Source organism: Bolinopsis microptera, chromosome 4 (genome assembly GCF_026151205.1).
Source record: "Bolinopsis microptera isolate Bmic1 chromosome 4, MBARI_Bmic_1.0, whole genome shotgun sequence".
Lineage (NCBI taxonomy): Eukaryota > Metazoa > Ctenophora > Tentaculata > Lobata > Bolinopsidae > Bolinopsis > Bolinopsis microptera.
In genome coordinates, this window is record NC_087075.1 from 15,749,042 (window position 1) to 15,765,237 (window position 16,196).

At 36.4% G+C, this 16,196-nt stretch overlaps 1 protein-coding gene across 1 annotated transcript; it reads left to right on the forward strand.

The window, feature by feature from the left end:
• Nucleotides 1–12,187: 12,187 nt before the first annotated feature.
• On the forward strand, nt 12,188–14,077 carry LOC134813843 (RNA-binding protein 33-like). Its single transcript, XM_063821722.1, has 2 exons — nt 12,188–12,383; nt 12,789–14,077. The coding sequence occupies exons 1-2, from the start codon at nt 12,188–12,190 to the stop codon at nt 14,075–14,077; spliced, it is 1,485 nt and encodes a 494-aa protein (XP_063677792.1).
• Nucleotides 14,078–16,196: the final 2,119 nt, after the last annotated feature.

Sequence of the window (16,196 nt, forward strand, 5' to 3'; positions counted from 1 at the left end):
CATAATTATCGCTACTTAAAATTTGCACAAATAGGCACAGATGAAATATTAAGATTCACATCAGCATTAACTTTCTGTGCACAAATAGGAAATCATAATGAAAAATAAAAACATAGAAAGAGATGAATACAAGAGTTAACGAACTGAAATTAAAATGTAATTATTAAACTTAAAGTCAAGGGATACCCCTTCGAAATTACAGTAAAGAGTATTCAAACTGAAAGTCTGATCACAAAAATCGATTCTATCCTTGATCCTTTAATCACTCAACCAGACAAGGATGAATATTTGCCACTCAATTTATCTCAAAAAATCCAACACAAATTTATGGATGCGTTCTCCGAATAACCGTTAGAAATAAATGTTCTAGTTTTTAGTAAATGCCACATTTAGCTATCGGCGTGGCCGGAGGAGTTTAAGTTCATATTTAACTTATTCTCTTGAGTTTCCTTATCAACGTACGAACATGCTTGATCAAACTGAGGTTTCGTCAGATGGCGCCTTCTCATCAGGTATTATTCCTCCGCTGTCTTTATCTACAGGGAATAAGTTATAAATATAACATGTCATTTTATTATTAATATTATCTATCCATGACTCATTCAACAGGCGTTTTATCAGTATCATATTAGATTTTTAGAAAATACTATCTGTATTGTATTGTAAATATATAACCAAACTTAAATTAATAAAAACGGTAATTTAAAAAACCTGTAATGTGCCGGGAGTTCTGTAGTGAGATCTGGTTAGGCAGTGAATTTTTCTTGTCAGTTGTTTTTATTTCTTGGTTGTCACCTGCTGAAAATATATTTGATCAGGATTCCTCACTGTGAGTACTGGGTCCATTGCTTGAAAATTGATAAAATAGTGATAAATAATTAGTTGAGTAATTGTTAGTTAGTCAAGTAACTGTAACAGTGATAGTTGGTTGAATAATTGTTAGTTAGTTAAATAAGTAATAACTGTAACTTACCTGCTGTGGATGTTATGTTCGAGGTCTGTAACGAAACTAGTAGCGAAACAACCGAACGAATTTTGGAAAGGAGGAATTGTCGGAAACTTCTGATCGTCAGAACGTATATGTAAAAGTTGGCTACAACATTTATCATCGTCAAGAAAAAGAAAAATTTATAGAATTGGACAAGAAATAACTCGGAGGGATCTTTCATGCAGTTGATGGCGATTTCGTTAACAGCGTAAGGTAAGGTGGAGATGCAGTAGACTAAAGCAGTGAGGACCACAGTGAGAGTTCCTTGCCATGGAACACTTCCACCAACTCGTCTTGCAGATTTCCCTGCATCAGCTAGGTACTTCAGTATAGGAACTGTAGTGGCGACGATGATTATGTTTGGAACTATACCGAATATAAATCCCAATATCGGTGTTATTGTCTTCCAGGCATCAGAGTTGTGACCATAGTCACAGTTGTAAACTCGGTAGTCAAATTGAACATCATCTTTGTCTACAGCAAGGCATGATATTGGAAAAATAAGGGAAAAAGCCCAAATGAAGCTGCAAACTTGATGAGCTCCTTTTGTTGACCAACTTGCTGCTCGGAGAGGATATTTGAGTATCAGAAACTTGCTTGTAGTGAGCATTGCGATGAGAGACATGCTAGCTGGGAAAGCGAGGTAGCTGACGTACACCTCAACATAGCAAAGTGTTTTTCCTAAAACCCACGAGTTGGCTAGCAAGGAGATAGCAGCAGGAGCAAGGGCAGAGATAGAAAATATTAAATCAGAAACTGCGATGTGCTGGATTGTTGTGACTAAGATTTTGTTAATTTTGAAGGCGTCCTTCTGGAACGATGCAATCAAGATCAGAGTATCTCCAATAAGGGATGACAGGACGCCAAATAAATGGTAAGACGCCCAAAAGTATCTTTCTGCATTGTTGTGCATCCCGAATTCGATGTCCGAGTAGTTGTTTGAAGTGGTCATAACTCCGAAAAGATCTTTAGAGGTGGCTATATATGCTATATATATTCAATTCATGCTAAAATTCAATTAATTATTGTAATTGTATAATATATGAATATATAATATCATTTATAAGATCTTAAGCTCAATATGAAGGAGGATATCGTGATTTATAGAATCGAAGGCCTTAGCAAAATTAAAATACACAACATGATTTATAATGTTTTCATTCAGAGACAATGCCAAGCTATCACTAAAATCAACCACATTGGTTGTTCATGACTTGTGCTCTATGGAATGCCATGCTGCCTAGGATCAAGAAGGACGTTTGTCAAAGAAAGAAAGTTACTTTTAATAATCCGCCCAAAATGTTCATGACTTAACAAGTAAGAGATATTGATCTTAGTTTTCAACCTTTTATCTTTCTTAAATATTGGGACAAAATTGGCAAGTTTCCACTCTTGCAGAATTTTGCCGCTATTGCAGGATCCATGAAAATTTCATGTAATAGAGGATAAGCATTAAGCTATAAACCAATGGACAAATTTTTAAGAATGTTACCGTGTATACCATATTAGCCCTGCGCTTTATTTGAACTAGCAGGAACCCGTCTAACCCTAAAGTGGTGTCAAGACTCGAGAGACTAAAATAATTATTACCTATTTAATTCGCGTTTTTGACACCACTTGAGAGTCCAAATTTTGGGCACTAAAATTATTATTCCTTGGCCAATTTTTTATTTTTTCATGCTGATTTGAAGGCCATTAAAGCATTTGACCCAGTTACTCTAGTAGCAGGGAATAGTTGAGTGTGCACTTCGATGTACACGATTTCTGACAACACAGGGTTTTTTGTTAGATCATTCTTAACCAAAATCGATTAGGTACGCAATTTGTGTCGCTAGACATAACCCTACAGGGCAAATTTTCTAAATTACCCTCAGTCGCGTATACGGGATTTTTGTATTTCAGCTCCTAAAGGTCATAGAGACTTAAATTTTAGCTTAAAATTACCGCAATGGCCACATTTATATACAAGTTATGAAGCAACATAAGGTCTCCAGTGCTTCGTTTTATATATATTGACAAAAAACTGTTTTTTGGCTCAGCGAACCAAAAATGGCACTGAATTTTGGTAACTTGAACTAGGAAGGTCGTAGAGACATGAATTTTAGCTTAAAATGACCGCAAACATCATATTTATATACAACTTATAAAGCAATATAAGCCCTTCAAGGCTTATTTGTTAAGATATTGACAAAAATCAGTCATTTTTGTTAATGATGATATTATATAAATAAGTACATCATTATTCATTAAATACCATACTAACATTATTTAATCCATTCTAGGAAAATGATGTGATCTCGGAGGCTATTCGTCTACCCGACGTTGGTGGTTGCTCTACGGTGGACCAGTGCTACTAGCCACGCCAGTTGCAGTTGTATGTTGGTGGACTTGTGTTAGGAGTCGTGTTCTTCGGTGTGACAAGTGTGTACTATCGGTGAGAAGATAGATTACAGTTGCAGTGTACGGTCGGTGTGACCAGTGTGTGTACTATCGGTGAAAAGATAGATTACAGTGTACGGTCGGTGTGACCAGTGTGGACTATCGGTGAATATAAGTCAATTGGATTGTACTTAAGATAGATTCCAGAACGAAGAACTTCAGAGAAGAACTCCACAGATCTCAACAGAAGACAAGTGATAGTGTCGGTGTATTGTAGAGATCTCAACAGAAGACAAGTAATAGTGTCGGTGTATTGTAGTAGAGAAGTTACATTGATTGATAGTGTTTTGGGTACTTTATATAATTGAAGTGATTGAGTTATTATATATTGAATTACTATTTACCTTTGTTAGTCATTGCAGTGCGAGTGCGTAGTGGAGTGTGTTAGTTTGGAAAGCAATTGACTAGGAAAGATTCACTTAGTACAATATTGTGTATTATCTCATTATCAGTGTTCAAGTAGATAGTATTGTGTATTATCTAAATCTAATTATTCCAGTTTTATAATATCGTGTTTATCTTATTATCATTGGTAGCAGGTAGAGAAAAGATAAAGACATGGGAGGAGACCAACCACCTTTGTTGACAGAGGGGATGGATTACTTGAAGTGGAAACGTGAAGTCGGCATCTGGGAGTTGGGAACTTCAATAGCAGCTGCTAAGCAGGCAGCGGTGTGTGTCTTGAGGATCCAGGATTTCAAGGCAAGAGATTTTGCAACACGCTTAGATGTGACAGAGCTCAAGAAGACTGAAGGTTTGAAGTACTTGATGGCAGAGCTTGATAAGTATTTTAAAGAGGATAATACTCAGAGTATATTTCTAGGTATAGAAGATCTAGAAAAGTTTGTTAGACCGGAACAAATGAAAATGGCAGAATATATCGCTGAGTTCAAGAGACGATTGAACCGGATCGGAGAGTTGTTTAATGACACGAAAGATATTTATCATGATGGGATGTTGGCATACAGGTTGTTAACTCAGGCCAACCTGACCAAAGATCAACAGATATTGATCAAAGCTGCAATGGGGACTCAAGAGTTGACAAGTAAAGCAATTGAGGAATGTTTGAAGAGGTGTTTCGGTGACGCTGTTTTCTGTCGTAGATCCAGAATGGAGTTAGACACAGTGAAGATTAAGGTAGAACCTGGATCGGATGTGAATTACCATAGGGGTCAGTTTGATGAAAAGGATACTGACATCAGTGGTGATAACGGAGAATATGCATTCTATCAAGGATACAATAATCGAGGCCAAGGAGGAAGGAAATCGTTCTCTTCTGGCGGTTATAACAATTACTCCAATAGCAGATGGAAATCTGGAAATTACAGCAAACCATGGGAAAGAGACAAACAGCTCAATTCAAAAGAAAGGAATAACTCAGACTACAAAGATGAGTTAAATGCTATCAGTCACAAAACTGGCGATGTAGCAAGATGTTCAATTTGTGATTCGAATAAGCATTTCCGGGCAGATTGTCAACATAATCCCAATGTTAATGATGTTCGAAAGAAGGATTCGAGCTCAGTGTGTATGTATCAGACGTGCACGAATGGTAAAGAATCAAACAAAATTGACAATGACTACTGTGAGACAGTTCTGTTAGTCAATGAGACATTCAACAAGGTGTTGATTGACACTGGGACAACCAATAATGTGTGTGGTGATGTTTGGTTGAACACATTCTTAGAGTCAATGCCTGAAGAGTTGAAGAAAAAGGTCAGCAAAGTCGAGAGAAACTTGAGTTTTTGTTTTGGAGACGGACGCGCGGTCGAATCTATCAAATGTGTCATGTTACCCGTCAAGTTGTGTAACAGAGATTTCATGTTAGAAACATTTGTGGTTCCAGGAGAATTACCATTTTTGTTCTCTAGATGTAGCATGAAGCAACTGGGAGTATCATTAGACATAGAGAATGATCAGATTATGATTGGCGGAGAACGGCAACAACTGAAAGTGACCAAATCAGGTCATTATGTGGCAGATATCATGTTATGGGAAAATATGAAATCAGAGAAATATACCATTGAACAAACTGGTAGGGAAGAGAGTGTAAGGAAAGAGGAGATTGTTGATAGTGATAGTGACAGTGAAGATGAATTCTGTCCGAATGAATCAGAGGAAGTAAGCAATGAACCATCAGCAGAAGGAGTGGAAGTTTCGAGTGGAACTGAACCTTCAATAGAAGAATCTGGTAATGTAGAGACCAGTAGTGAACTAGTGAAGTTAGTTAAGTCAGAAAGTGTCGGTGATGAAAATAGAGACACAAGTGAGCCTGATGAATTTCAGAGTGCTTCTTCGTCTGATGAGAATCAAGACTGGGTAGATGTAGTAGTCAAGAGGAATAAGGTATTAGACTTTAAGAGTGAGGATGTCATAAGGTATAAATCAGCAGATCATACCAACGATGTGTGGCAGAGAGCAAGTGTAATTGGACCTGAATGGAAAGAAAATTCTGTAAGGAAGGAAGACATCAACGTCTGGAACTTGGTGAAAGAACCAGAAGGTACAACAATTCAATTGCGTCTCAGTGAGTGTCAAGTGCAGAAAAAATCACATGATTCTCCAGACACAGAGTCTAGTATTGATACTGTGATGATACCAAAGGAGAGATATGGTCAGGTGTGATGTGTAATCAGTTGAAGTGGAAACTATATATTTGTGCTAACTTGAAGAATCAGAGAGAAGCACGTTCTGATGAAAACAATATATTACTATTAATAGATATATACTATGTGTATTTTATACATATTAATTGAATATATACACTTTTGTATTGAGTGTATAAGATTTTCATTGTATACATTTCTAACACAAGAATATCTCAGATAGATGTATGATTGAAGAGAGACTATAAGAGGTAAGTATAATCAGGTAAGTGGATTAATACTTGTTTTAGAGTGTACTTTTCTGTAATGTCAGAGTTTTAGGAATAAATTATTATTTATGGGTAATTGTTCGATGTGAGTTTTCATCACGTCAGTTATCATTAACTTTTATTAACTTACTTTTGTGCCGTGGAATTTTATATCATGTTCGATTTTCATTCTTTTTACCGTGGATTTTATATCTTGTACGAATTTCATTTTTTTGCCGTGTTAGAATTTTACAGAGTTAAGTATTTTTAATGATAGATTTCCGATATTTATAAAGGGAGAGTACTATGTGATAATGTTCACAGTTGTTTGTGTTTTTATGCATGTTTTGTCGAGATTTGACTTGAAGGTCATCTAGCGATAGGGGATTGTCTTTATTTTAACAACAATATAGCATGTTAAGTTTTTGTTAAGCATGCAATGAGGGTTTTTTTTAAACAGTTAAAGTAAAATGTTTTAATCATGTGGGTTTTAAAGAGTGTATTAGAATGTTAAAAGAGTTTATTAGAGCTTTTGGCAGTGTTTTGAACGCTCGCGTGTGTAAGTTTATTGTCACAATGAGATTTTAGACGTAAAGGGTCTACTGGAAGTTCAGACGTAACGCGCGATTGGAATGTTATAGATATTTTGTTAAGTAATTACAGCATCTGTTTGATAAGTTTTGTGCCGCGCGCACGTACGAGTTTACGAATTTAATTTGCTTGTTAGGATTTTCGGGTTTTAAGTTTCGTATTTAATTGGCTTGTCTGACGACGGCAGTTTACTTTTAAAAAAAAAGTGGGGAAGATTGTTAATGATGATATTATATAAATAAGTACATCATTATTCATTAAATACCATACTAACATTATTTAATCCATTCTAGGAAAATGATGTGATCTCGGAGGCTATTCGTCTACCCGACGTTGGTGGTTGCTCTACGGTGGACCAGTGCTACTAGCCACGCCAGTTGCAGTTGTATGTTGGTGGACTTGTGTTAGGAGTCGTGTTCTTCGGTGTGACAAGTGTGTACTATCGGTGAGAAGATAGATTACAGTTGCAGTGTACGGTCGGTGTGACCAGTGTGTGTACTATCGGTGAAAAGATAGATTACAGTGTACGGTCGGTGTGACCAGTGTGGACTATCGGTGAATATAAGTCAATTGGATTGTACTTAAGATAGATTCCAGAACGAAGAACTTCAGAGAAGAACTCCACAGATCTCAACAGAAGACAAGTGATAGTGTCGGTGTATTGTAGAGATCTCAACAGAAGACAAGTAATAGTGTCGGTGTATTGTAGTAGAGAAGTTACATTGATTGATAGTGTTTTGGGTACTTTATATAATTGAAGTGATTGAGTTATTATATATTGAATTACTATTTACCTTTGTTAGTCATTGCAGTGCGAGTGCGTAGTGGAGTGTGTTAGTTTGGAAAGCAATTGACTAGGAAAGATTCACTTAGTACAATATTGTGTATTATCTCATTATCAGTGTTCAAGTAGATAGTATTGTGTATTATCTAAATCTAATTATTCCAGTTTTATAATATCGTGTTTATCTTATTATCAATTTTGGCTACACAGCTACACGCATTAGGAAAAATACCAAATTAAGCAACTACTTTGGTCTTTTTTTGACAAGTTTTGTGCTCAAGTTATTAAAATGTGCTTTGCAGTTGTATATCGGGTGTTTTCTTCCAATATGGGTTTCGGTATAAATCCGGAAGCACCCGGTTCATGGGTGATAGGGGTTAAAAACCCTGAAATGTCAGGCGATGGGCGAGCAATTGTATGAATTTGGTTATAAAATCACTCTTTGCTAGGGTTTGCTTTTTTAGATACATGATTTCTATAAGTTCTTGAAGGTACATCCGGCATGATGTAAAGTCTATATCAAAGCATTTTAATGTGGTTTTAACAAGTTGCAAGATATTCAAGTTCACAAATAAAACAAAGATTGTAGGTTATCCTTCTTTTACATATTGAATAATTTTGGCTACACATGTGAGGAAAGATACCAAATTGGTTTACCAAACAAAGATTGTAGGTTATCTATTATTCTTTACGTGATTATTGACGAAACTTCATAGTCAAACCTGTATTATTTTTTAATATTTAATATTTATCCACACTTTCTATAAGAATATTATTGGGAGTCATTTTTGTGGTTACAATTCGATTAAATCAGTATTTCCAAGCAAAAAAACTGTCCCAAGTATCTCCTCCAAATATGGTCCGCTAGTTCGAAATTTAAGCGCTTATAAACGTTATATTATATTATTGTTAGACATTACATTAGGGTAACACTATTGAGACCAGATGTAGTGATCTATTCAGATAAAGCGAAGAAGGTGCATCTGAATGAGGACAACTTTGCTGATCAAGAGAAAATAATATGAAGAGATATCAGCAGCTGACAGAAGAGATAGAAGCCAACGGATGGGCTTGCAAGCTCCAGACAGTACAAGTTGGAGTTCGAGTCATTTACAACTGCAGCCTCCAAACCTTTATGAACCACCTGAGCGTAAACTAAAGAGAAAAAGGCCTGCATGAAGATCGCTGAAATTAGCATGAGGGCACCATACACCATCTATCTGTCCAGAAACACCATTATATGGACAGATGATTTGGAGTAAGGCCCATAAAACATGTTTGATACCGCTATGAACCCGTTATAAGCCGGGGACTACCATGGAAGTGATATTGCTGTGTCGCTGAAAGACCCTACTACCATTCAAAGATGTACCTTATCACGCCAAACATGCTTGTAGGTGAATACTGAATATGCAATTATATAGTTGAACTACTGTATGATACTCCATTCAAAATAGATTTAAGATGACGTTAATGTACACTGTACAACATCCGCATCCACATCGTTTATCTGTGATCAAAAAGTTACGCTTTGATTTCCCGATTCAAAATACTGTCAACCCGAATAATTTGATAATAACTAAAAATGTACCTTTGAAGGTTAGTATCACCTTGGAAATAATTATTTTTACAAACTACCGTTCAAAACTTATAGAACGGTAGTTAGATTGGCTACCCACAATTATATTACAACGTCGTGGCCCGTGGGGTCAGTCGATATTGTTGCTATACAAATCAGGAGCAAGCGTCTTGAAACAGGATACCATAAATCTGTATAAGTAAGTAGTTTCATTCTACTTTTAATATTATTATTGGGTCGTTTACGTTTAAATTATATTTGGCCATTTTATAGCCTCCCCCTCAAAAAGCCCACAATTACTCAATATGTAAAAGAAGGATAACCTACAATCTTTGTTTTATTTGTGAACTTGAATATCTTGCAACTTGTTAAAACCACATTAAAATGCTTTGATATAGACTTGACATCATGCCGGATGTACCTTCAAGAACTTATAGAAATCATGTATCTAAAAGAGAATGATGTAGAGGGGGATGATTAGTAGTAAGAAAGCGGATCGATGTAGCGGAAAAAAGCAAACCATAGCAAAGAGTGATTTTATAACCAAATTCAGACAATTGTCTCGCCCATCGCCTGACATTTCAGGGTTTTTAACCCCTATCACCCATGAACCGGGTGCTTCCGGATTTATACCGAAACCCATATTGGAAGAAAACACCCGATATACAACTGCAAAGCACATTTTAATAACTTGAGCACAAAACTTGTCAAAAAAAGACCAAAGTAGTTGCTTAATTTGGTATTTTTCCTAATGCGTGTAGCCAAAATGACTGATTTTTGTCAATATCTTAACAAATAAGCCTTAAAGGGCTTATATTGCTTTATAAGTTGTATATAAATATGATGTTTGCGGTCATTTTAAGCTAAAAGTCAAGTCTCTACGACCTTCCTAGTTCAAGTTACCAAAATTCAGTGCCATTTTTGGTTCGCTGAGCCAAAAAACAGTTTTTTGTCAATATCTATAAAACGAAGCACTGGAGACCTTATGTTGCTTCATAACTTGTATATAAATGTGGCCATTGCGGTAATTTTAAGCTAAAATTTAAGTCTCTATGACCTTTAGGAGCTGAAATACAAAAATCCCGTATACGCGACTGAGGGTAATTTAGAAAATTTGCCCTGTAGGGTTATGTCTAGCGACACAAATTGCGTACCTAATCGATTTTGGTTAAGAATGATCTAACAAACAACCCTGTGTTGTCAGAAATCGTGTACATCGAAGTGCACACTCAACTATTCCCTGCTACTGGAGTAAGTCAAAAAAGTTTCAGTTGTATATGTTTTACGGTTTTTGCGGAAAGTCGCGTTAAAGTTGATGCCGTGGTGTCAGTAAAATGGCACGGATATATACACATATATATATCGTCTCGCTTTATATATAGTAAGATTAATAGCTGAAAGAAGCTTACTAACATGATCAAAGTCAATTTTAAAACCAGCATCATTGACATATGACTAGGAGATGACGAAGCAAATTAATATATCTCGTGCACTATACAATAAAATATTGTGTAATTTACGTGTTTTCAAATCCTACAAAGAAACAGCTTACCCCACAAAACCTAAAATTCTCATTTTTATTCACAAAATGGGCTACTCAAATCGTACAAAAAACTACTCACCCGCAAAACTTGGAAAATTTCCCATAGAATTGTATTCTGCAATAATTGTATCTTAACAATGATTTTGATAATTCACCTACAAATGCACTATTAGTTCCAATTTGTATTAGAGGTGGCCTAGTGACCCAATTGTTGCGTCATAATCAAGTCCCTTCATATCTGAATATAGATAGTCAAATGTATCCGCATAATTCGGTATCCTTTATATTATTGGATCTCCAGACAGAATCTTTTATCAAGGCGAAATCGAGTGATTTCCATATAATATGAGCAATGAAACGAACTTCTTTGTAAAAACTGGTCATATTTATTATTTTATTGAACACTAAAATCTGAGAAAATCAATAGTTAGGAATTCACAATATTTTAATTATAGAAGATGGGAAATCAAGTCAGGACTCAGATAACGGGTCTTCGATGATCAAATATTTATCAATACTTAAAATTCACACAGATAGACCAAGATTACTTATTATGTATGAACATTCGCATAAATTTTCTGTGAGCTATTATAGGAAATCATCTTGAAAGATATTAAATAAAAACACAAATAGGAATAATAATGATACAAGATTAATTAACACATTGAAATTAAAATGACATTATTGAGATCAAATGTTACCCCAACTAAAATCTGTCATTGTTAAATTGTCCTTACTTTAGAAGTGGAACACAATCATAATTTAAATTTTCTTTGGCTAACAGTAACTCTAAGATTTTCTGATTTGTCATAAATCTTACAGTTAATTTCAACTTAATAATAGTCAGAAGTATAATTCACAGTCTAACTGAAAGTCTGATTCCGAAAATTAGTTCTATCCTGCAATCACTCAACCGGGCAAGGATAAATATTTGTCACTTAATTACTCACAAAATCTAACATAATTTCCTGGAAACGTACCTCCGAATTCCCGTGAGAAATAAATCGTAATGTTCTAGTTTCTAGTAAATGCCACATTTAGCTATTAGTATTGGTCATGGTGTGGAGGAGTTTAAGTTCGTTAACTTCTTCTCTCGAGTTTAAGATCGTTAACAGCAGAACATCATGGACCCTCCCCCTTATAGTGCTCACGGTTAGCAAAGTTATAATATTAATATTAATATTAAAGTTATAATATTAATATTATGTTATTGTTATGCTCGACTTATTGATATGATGTTCATCAACTAGACTTGTTGATGTTCATTACTTACTTACAAGTTGAGTTATCTAATCTAGGATTGGGTAATAAATTCACGGCGTTTTTCGTCGCCTGTTTCAATCTATCCGTCATTAATATTTCCACCTAATAATAACGTGCCATGTTTCTCTTCAGGGGGAACTAGCATGATGACGTCACGTGGTGGTATGATGACGTCACAGGCAAGTCCTCTTAACCAGTCAGAGAAAAGATTTGTTGACAGCACCACCTCTCCCATTCACCCCCAGTATTTGGAAAACAAAGAGAACTTCAACCCTTCCCGTCAGACAAGATTCCAGCCAGATCAGAGTTGTCAATATAGTTCACCTCCACTTCCTAACCAAGGTGAGTTGCATTTTTCAGCTGAACAACAGCTTTAAATGAGAATACTAGGAGTTGGTTTTGTTATGGTTAAGGAGGGGGGGGGGGTACCAATGGTACCCCCCGTTAGGGATCGTTCACATATTACGTGAGCTAAACTTTTGTAATTTTTCCTATTTTAGACCCCTTTTCCGTAAGCCACTTTACTCACAGCTATTGTGTAGAAATAACACTAGAGTAAGCTTTCCAATCATCCCTCCTCCCAAAATTCCTCCTTACGTAATTAATGTGAACAATCTCTTTGACAGTATCGAATTCTGTACTTGAGTTGATAAAATTTAAAATGTTAACATTTCCTGAGAAACTAAACCGCTTCCCTCTCGCAGGTATGGATGTAAAACCCCAGAGATTACACTTCAACTTCCCTAGCACCTGACCAGACCGGACTACCGCCCCCACAGACTCCCAACCCCGCCACACCCATCATGGGACCCTCCCTCGATCAGTCAGCTGCTGTTCTGGGACCTAGTCCTGGGTATTATAACAGGACAGACAGCGGCACTTCTGCGGGGTATCCCAGAACAAACTTACCAGAAAGTGCTAGATTACCGCTTCCGGAGCATTCTAGAATACCACAACATTCCAAACTTTCAGTTCCTCAGTCAGAAAGTTCTAGACTGCCTGGTTCAGACCACGTGATAGAACGAGGAGAATCCCTGTCATCAATCCGACCAACTCTCCAACACGAACACCATGCCAAGGCTCAAGAAATCCAGGATCAGAGATCACCTCACAGTCCCACACCCAGAGTTCCCACTCAGTTCAGAGACAGTTCCGAGAAAAACTATCAAGACAATTGCCCACGTGACCAGGGCCCACGTGATCAGTGCCCACGTGACCAGGGCCCACGTGATCAGTGCCCACGTGATCAGACACCTGATGGCCCACGTGACCTGGACCGAGCCGCGCGACCAGCAGAACTACACAAGGCGCCTCACCCGGCCCACAGACCACCTCACTTAGGAGGGAGACCTCCTAACCTACCCTCTCATCTGTTCCCTAACGATACGAGACCTCTCCAATTCCACACCCCACCCCCTACCAGAGGGTTCCAGCCCCCACTACCTTCAGGGCCCAGATCAGCTAATCTACCTCTACACAACGTTAGAGGAGACTTTCTTCAAACCATGAGACCCAAACAAGAGCCCATGCCTCAACTTGATATGGGGTATTTTGACGCCGCGCGGGGTCTAGGAGAGGGAGGGCTGTCCCGAAATACCGTCAACATGCCCCTGGACAAAGAGAGAGGAGAGGTGTACCTTGGTAACCCTGGTAACAAAGCAGTACCCGATAACTTAGCTGCAGGGTATTTACCTTACCCTGATACAATGAGTAAACCATATATCCCCGGAGGGGAATTCTTTACGAATAGCTCTGCTAAAGAGCGATTTAACTTCAGTTTCAAAGAAACTATTGGCAAGATGTTGTCGAAGAAGAAAAATACAGCAGCTTCAGACGTTAATCCGGCGGGGAAAAGGACCAAGTTTTCCAACGAGCAGATCAGAGTTCTGGAGCACTATTATCAGAACGTTAATAAATATGTTACCGGGACAAACAAAGGAACTTTGTGTCAGGTTACTGGACTGGAGCTCAGCACTGTGTTGATGTGGTTTCAGAACAAGCGTGCCAGGGAGAAGAAGCAGAAGACTAATGTGTAAAGACTTTCAATTCTTCAGATACTTTAACATTTTTATTTATGTGAATGCTTGGTGAGTTCTTAGTTGATTTAGATTTTCTTGAGTCAGATTTATTTTATCGTTACTGTTTTTGTATTACTCTGCAGGTTGCTTTAATAGATTTAATTTAATTTTAAACCGAACTAATTTATTTTTATAACTTGTTACTTAAGTGCATGAAAACATTTTTAGGACACATAATTTTATAATATTTACAAATGCAATATGCGTTTACGTAAAACTTCTCAAATGGTCTGGATTGCGACAAATAGTTATGTTTATGTCAAGGTACTGTATTCTGCCGACTGTCGAGTAAATGTGTCGCAACATGTGTAGGGATTATTTCTATTTGTTTAATTTTACTGACAATCCTTGAATTTCTTGAACCAATAAATCATTAAAAATTGATATTTTATCAAATAATAGAAGTTACTTTTTATACCAAGCCAGTTTTAAAGCTTTATTCAGATTTCTGTCGATCGAAATAATTAAAACTGCTTCGAAGGGAACTTAATCTACCAAATTATAAGATTATCTAATTACATTTTAATTTGCGAAATGGTTTGATTAAAAAAGGTGAATAACAGATTAAAATATATTTACAGTTGTGGGAGATGAATTGATGTAAATAGTAAATTTATTTCATTGCAAAGCTTTAACTTGGAGTGGTTATTGTCTTTATAAAATAAACATTCCGCTACATCATATTTTCTTTAAGCATCTTGGAAGTTTTGGAAATGTATGAGCATTTGAGTAGTGAAACGAACTTCTTTGTCAAAGTTGTCAAATTTAATATTTATTGAACACGAACATAATCGACGAAAATCAAAAGATTCATAATATTTTATTAATCCTAGAAGATGAGAAATCAAGATCAGATACCGGGTTCAATAATTAAATGTCATAATTATCACTACTTAAAATTTGCACAAATAGGCACAGATGAAATATTAAGATTCACATTAACTTTCTGTGCACAAATAGGAAATCATAATGAAAAATAAAAACATAGAAAGAGATGAATACAAGACTTAACGAACTGAAATTAAAATGTAATTATTAAAGTCAAGGGATACCCCTTCGAAATTACAGTACAGAGTATTCAAACTGAAAGTCTGATCACAAAAATCGATTCTATCCTTGATCCTCAACCAGACAAGGATGAATATTTGCCACTCAATTTATCTCAAAAAATCCAACACAAATTTATGGATGCGTTCTCCGAATACCCGTTAGAAATAAATGTTCTAGTTTCTAGTAAATGCCACATTTAGCTATCGGCGTGGCCGGAGGAGTTTAAGTTCATATTTAACTTATTCTAGATTGAATTCCCTATCAACGTACGAACATGCTTCAAACTGAGGTTTCGTCAGATGGCGCCTTCTCATCAGGTATTATTCCTCCGCTGTCTTTATCTACAGAGAATAATTTATTAATATAACATGTCATTTTATTATTAATATTATCTATCCATGACTCATTCAACAGGCGTTTTATCAGTATCATATTAGATTTTTAGAAGATACTGTCTGTATTGTATTGTAAATATATAACCAAACTTAAATTAATAAAAACGGTAATTTAAAAAACCTGCAATGTGCCGGGAGTTCTGTAGTGAGATCTGGTTAGGCAGTGAATTTTTCTTGTCAGTTGTTTTTATTTCTTGGTTGTCACCTGCTGAAAATATATTTGATCAGGATTCCTCACTGTGAGTACTGGGTCCATTGCTTGAAAATTGATAAAATAGTGATAAATAATTAGTTGAGTAATTTTTAGTTAGTCAAGTAACTGTAACAGTGATAGTTGGTTGAATAATTGTTAGTTTAGTAACTGTAACTTACCTGCTGTGGATCTTATGTTCGAGGTTTGTAACGAGACTAGTAGCGAAACAACCGAACGAATTTTGGAAAGGAGGAATTGTCGGAAACTTCTGATCGTCAGAACGTATATGTAAAAGTTGGCCACAACATTTATCATCGTCAAGAAAACGAAACATTTATAGAATTGGACAAGAAATAACTCGGAGGGATCTTTCATGCAGTTGATGGCGATTTCGTTAACAGCGTAAGGTAAGGTGGAGATGCAGTAGACAACAGCAGTG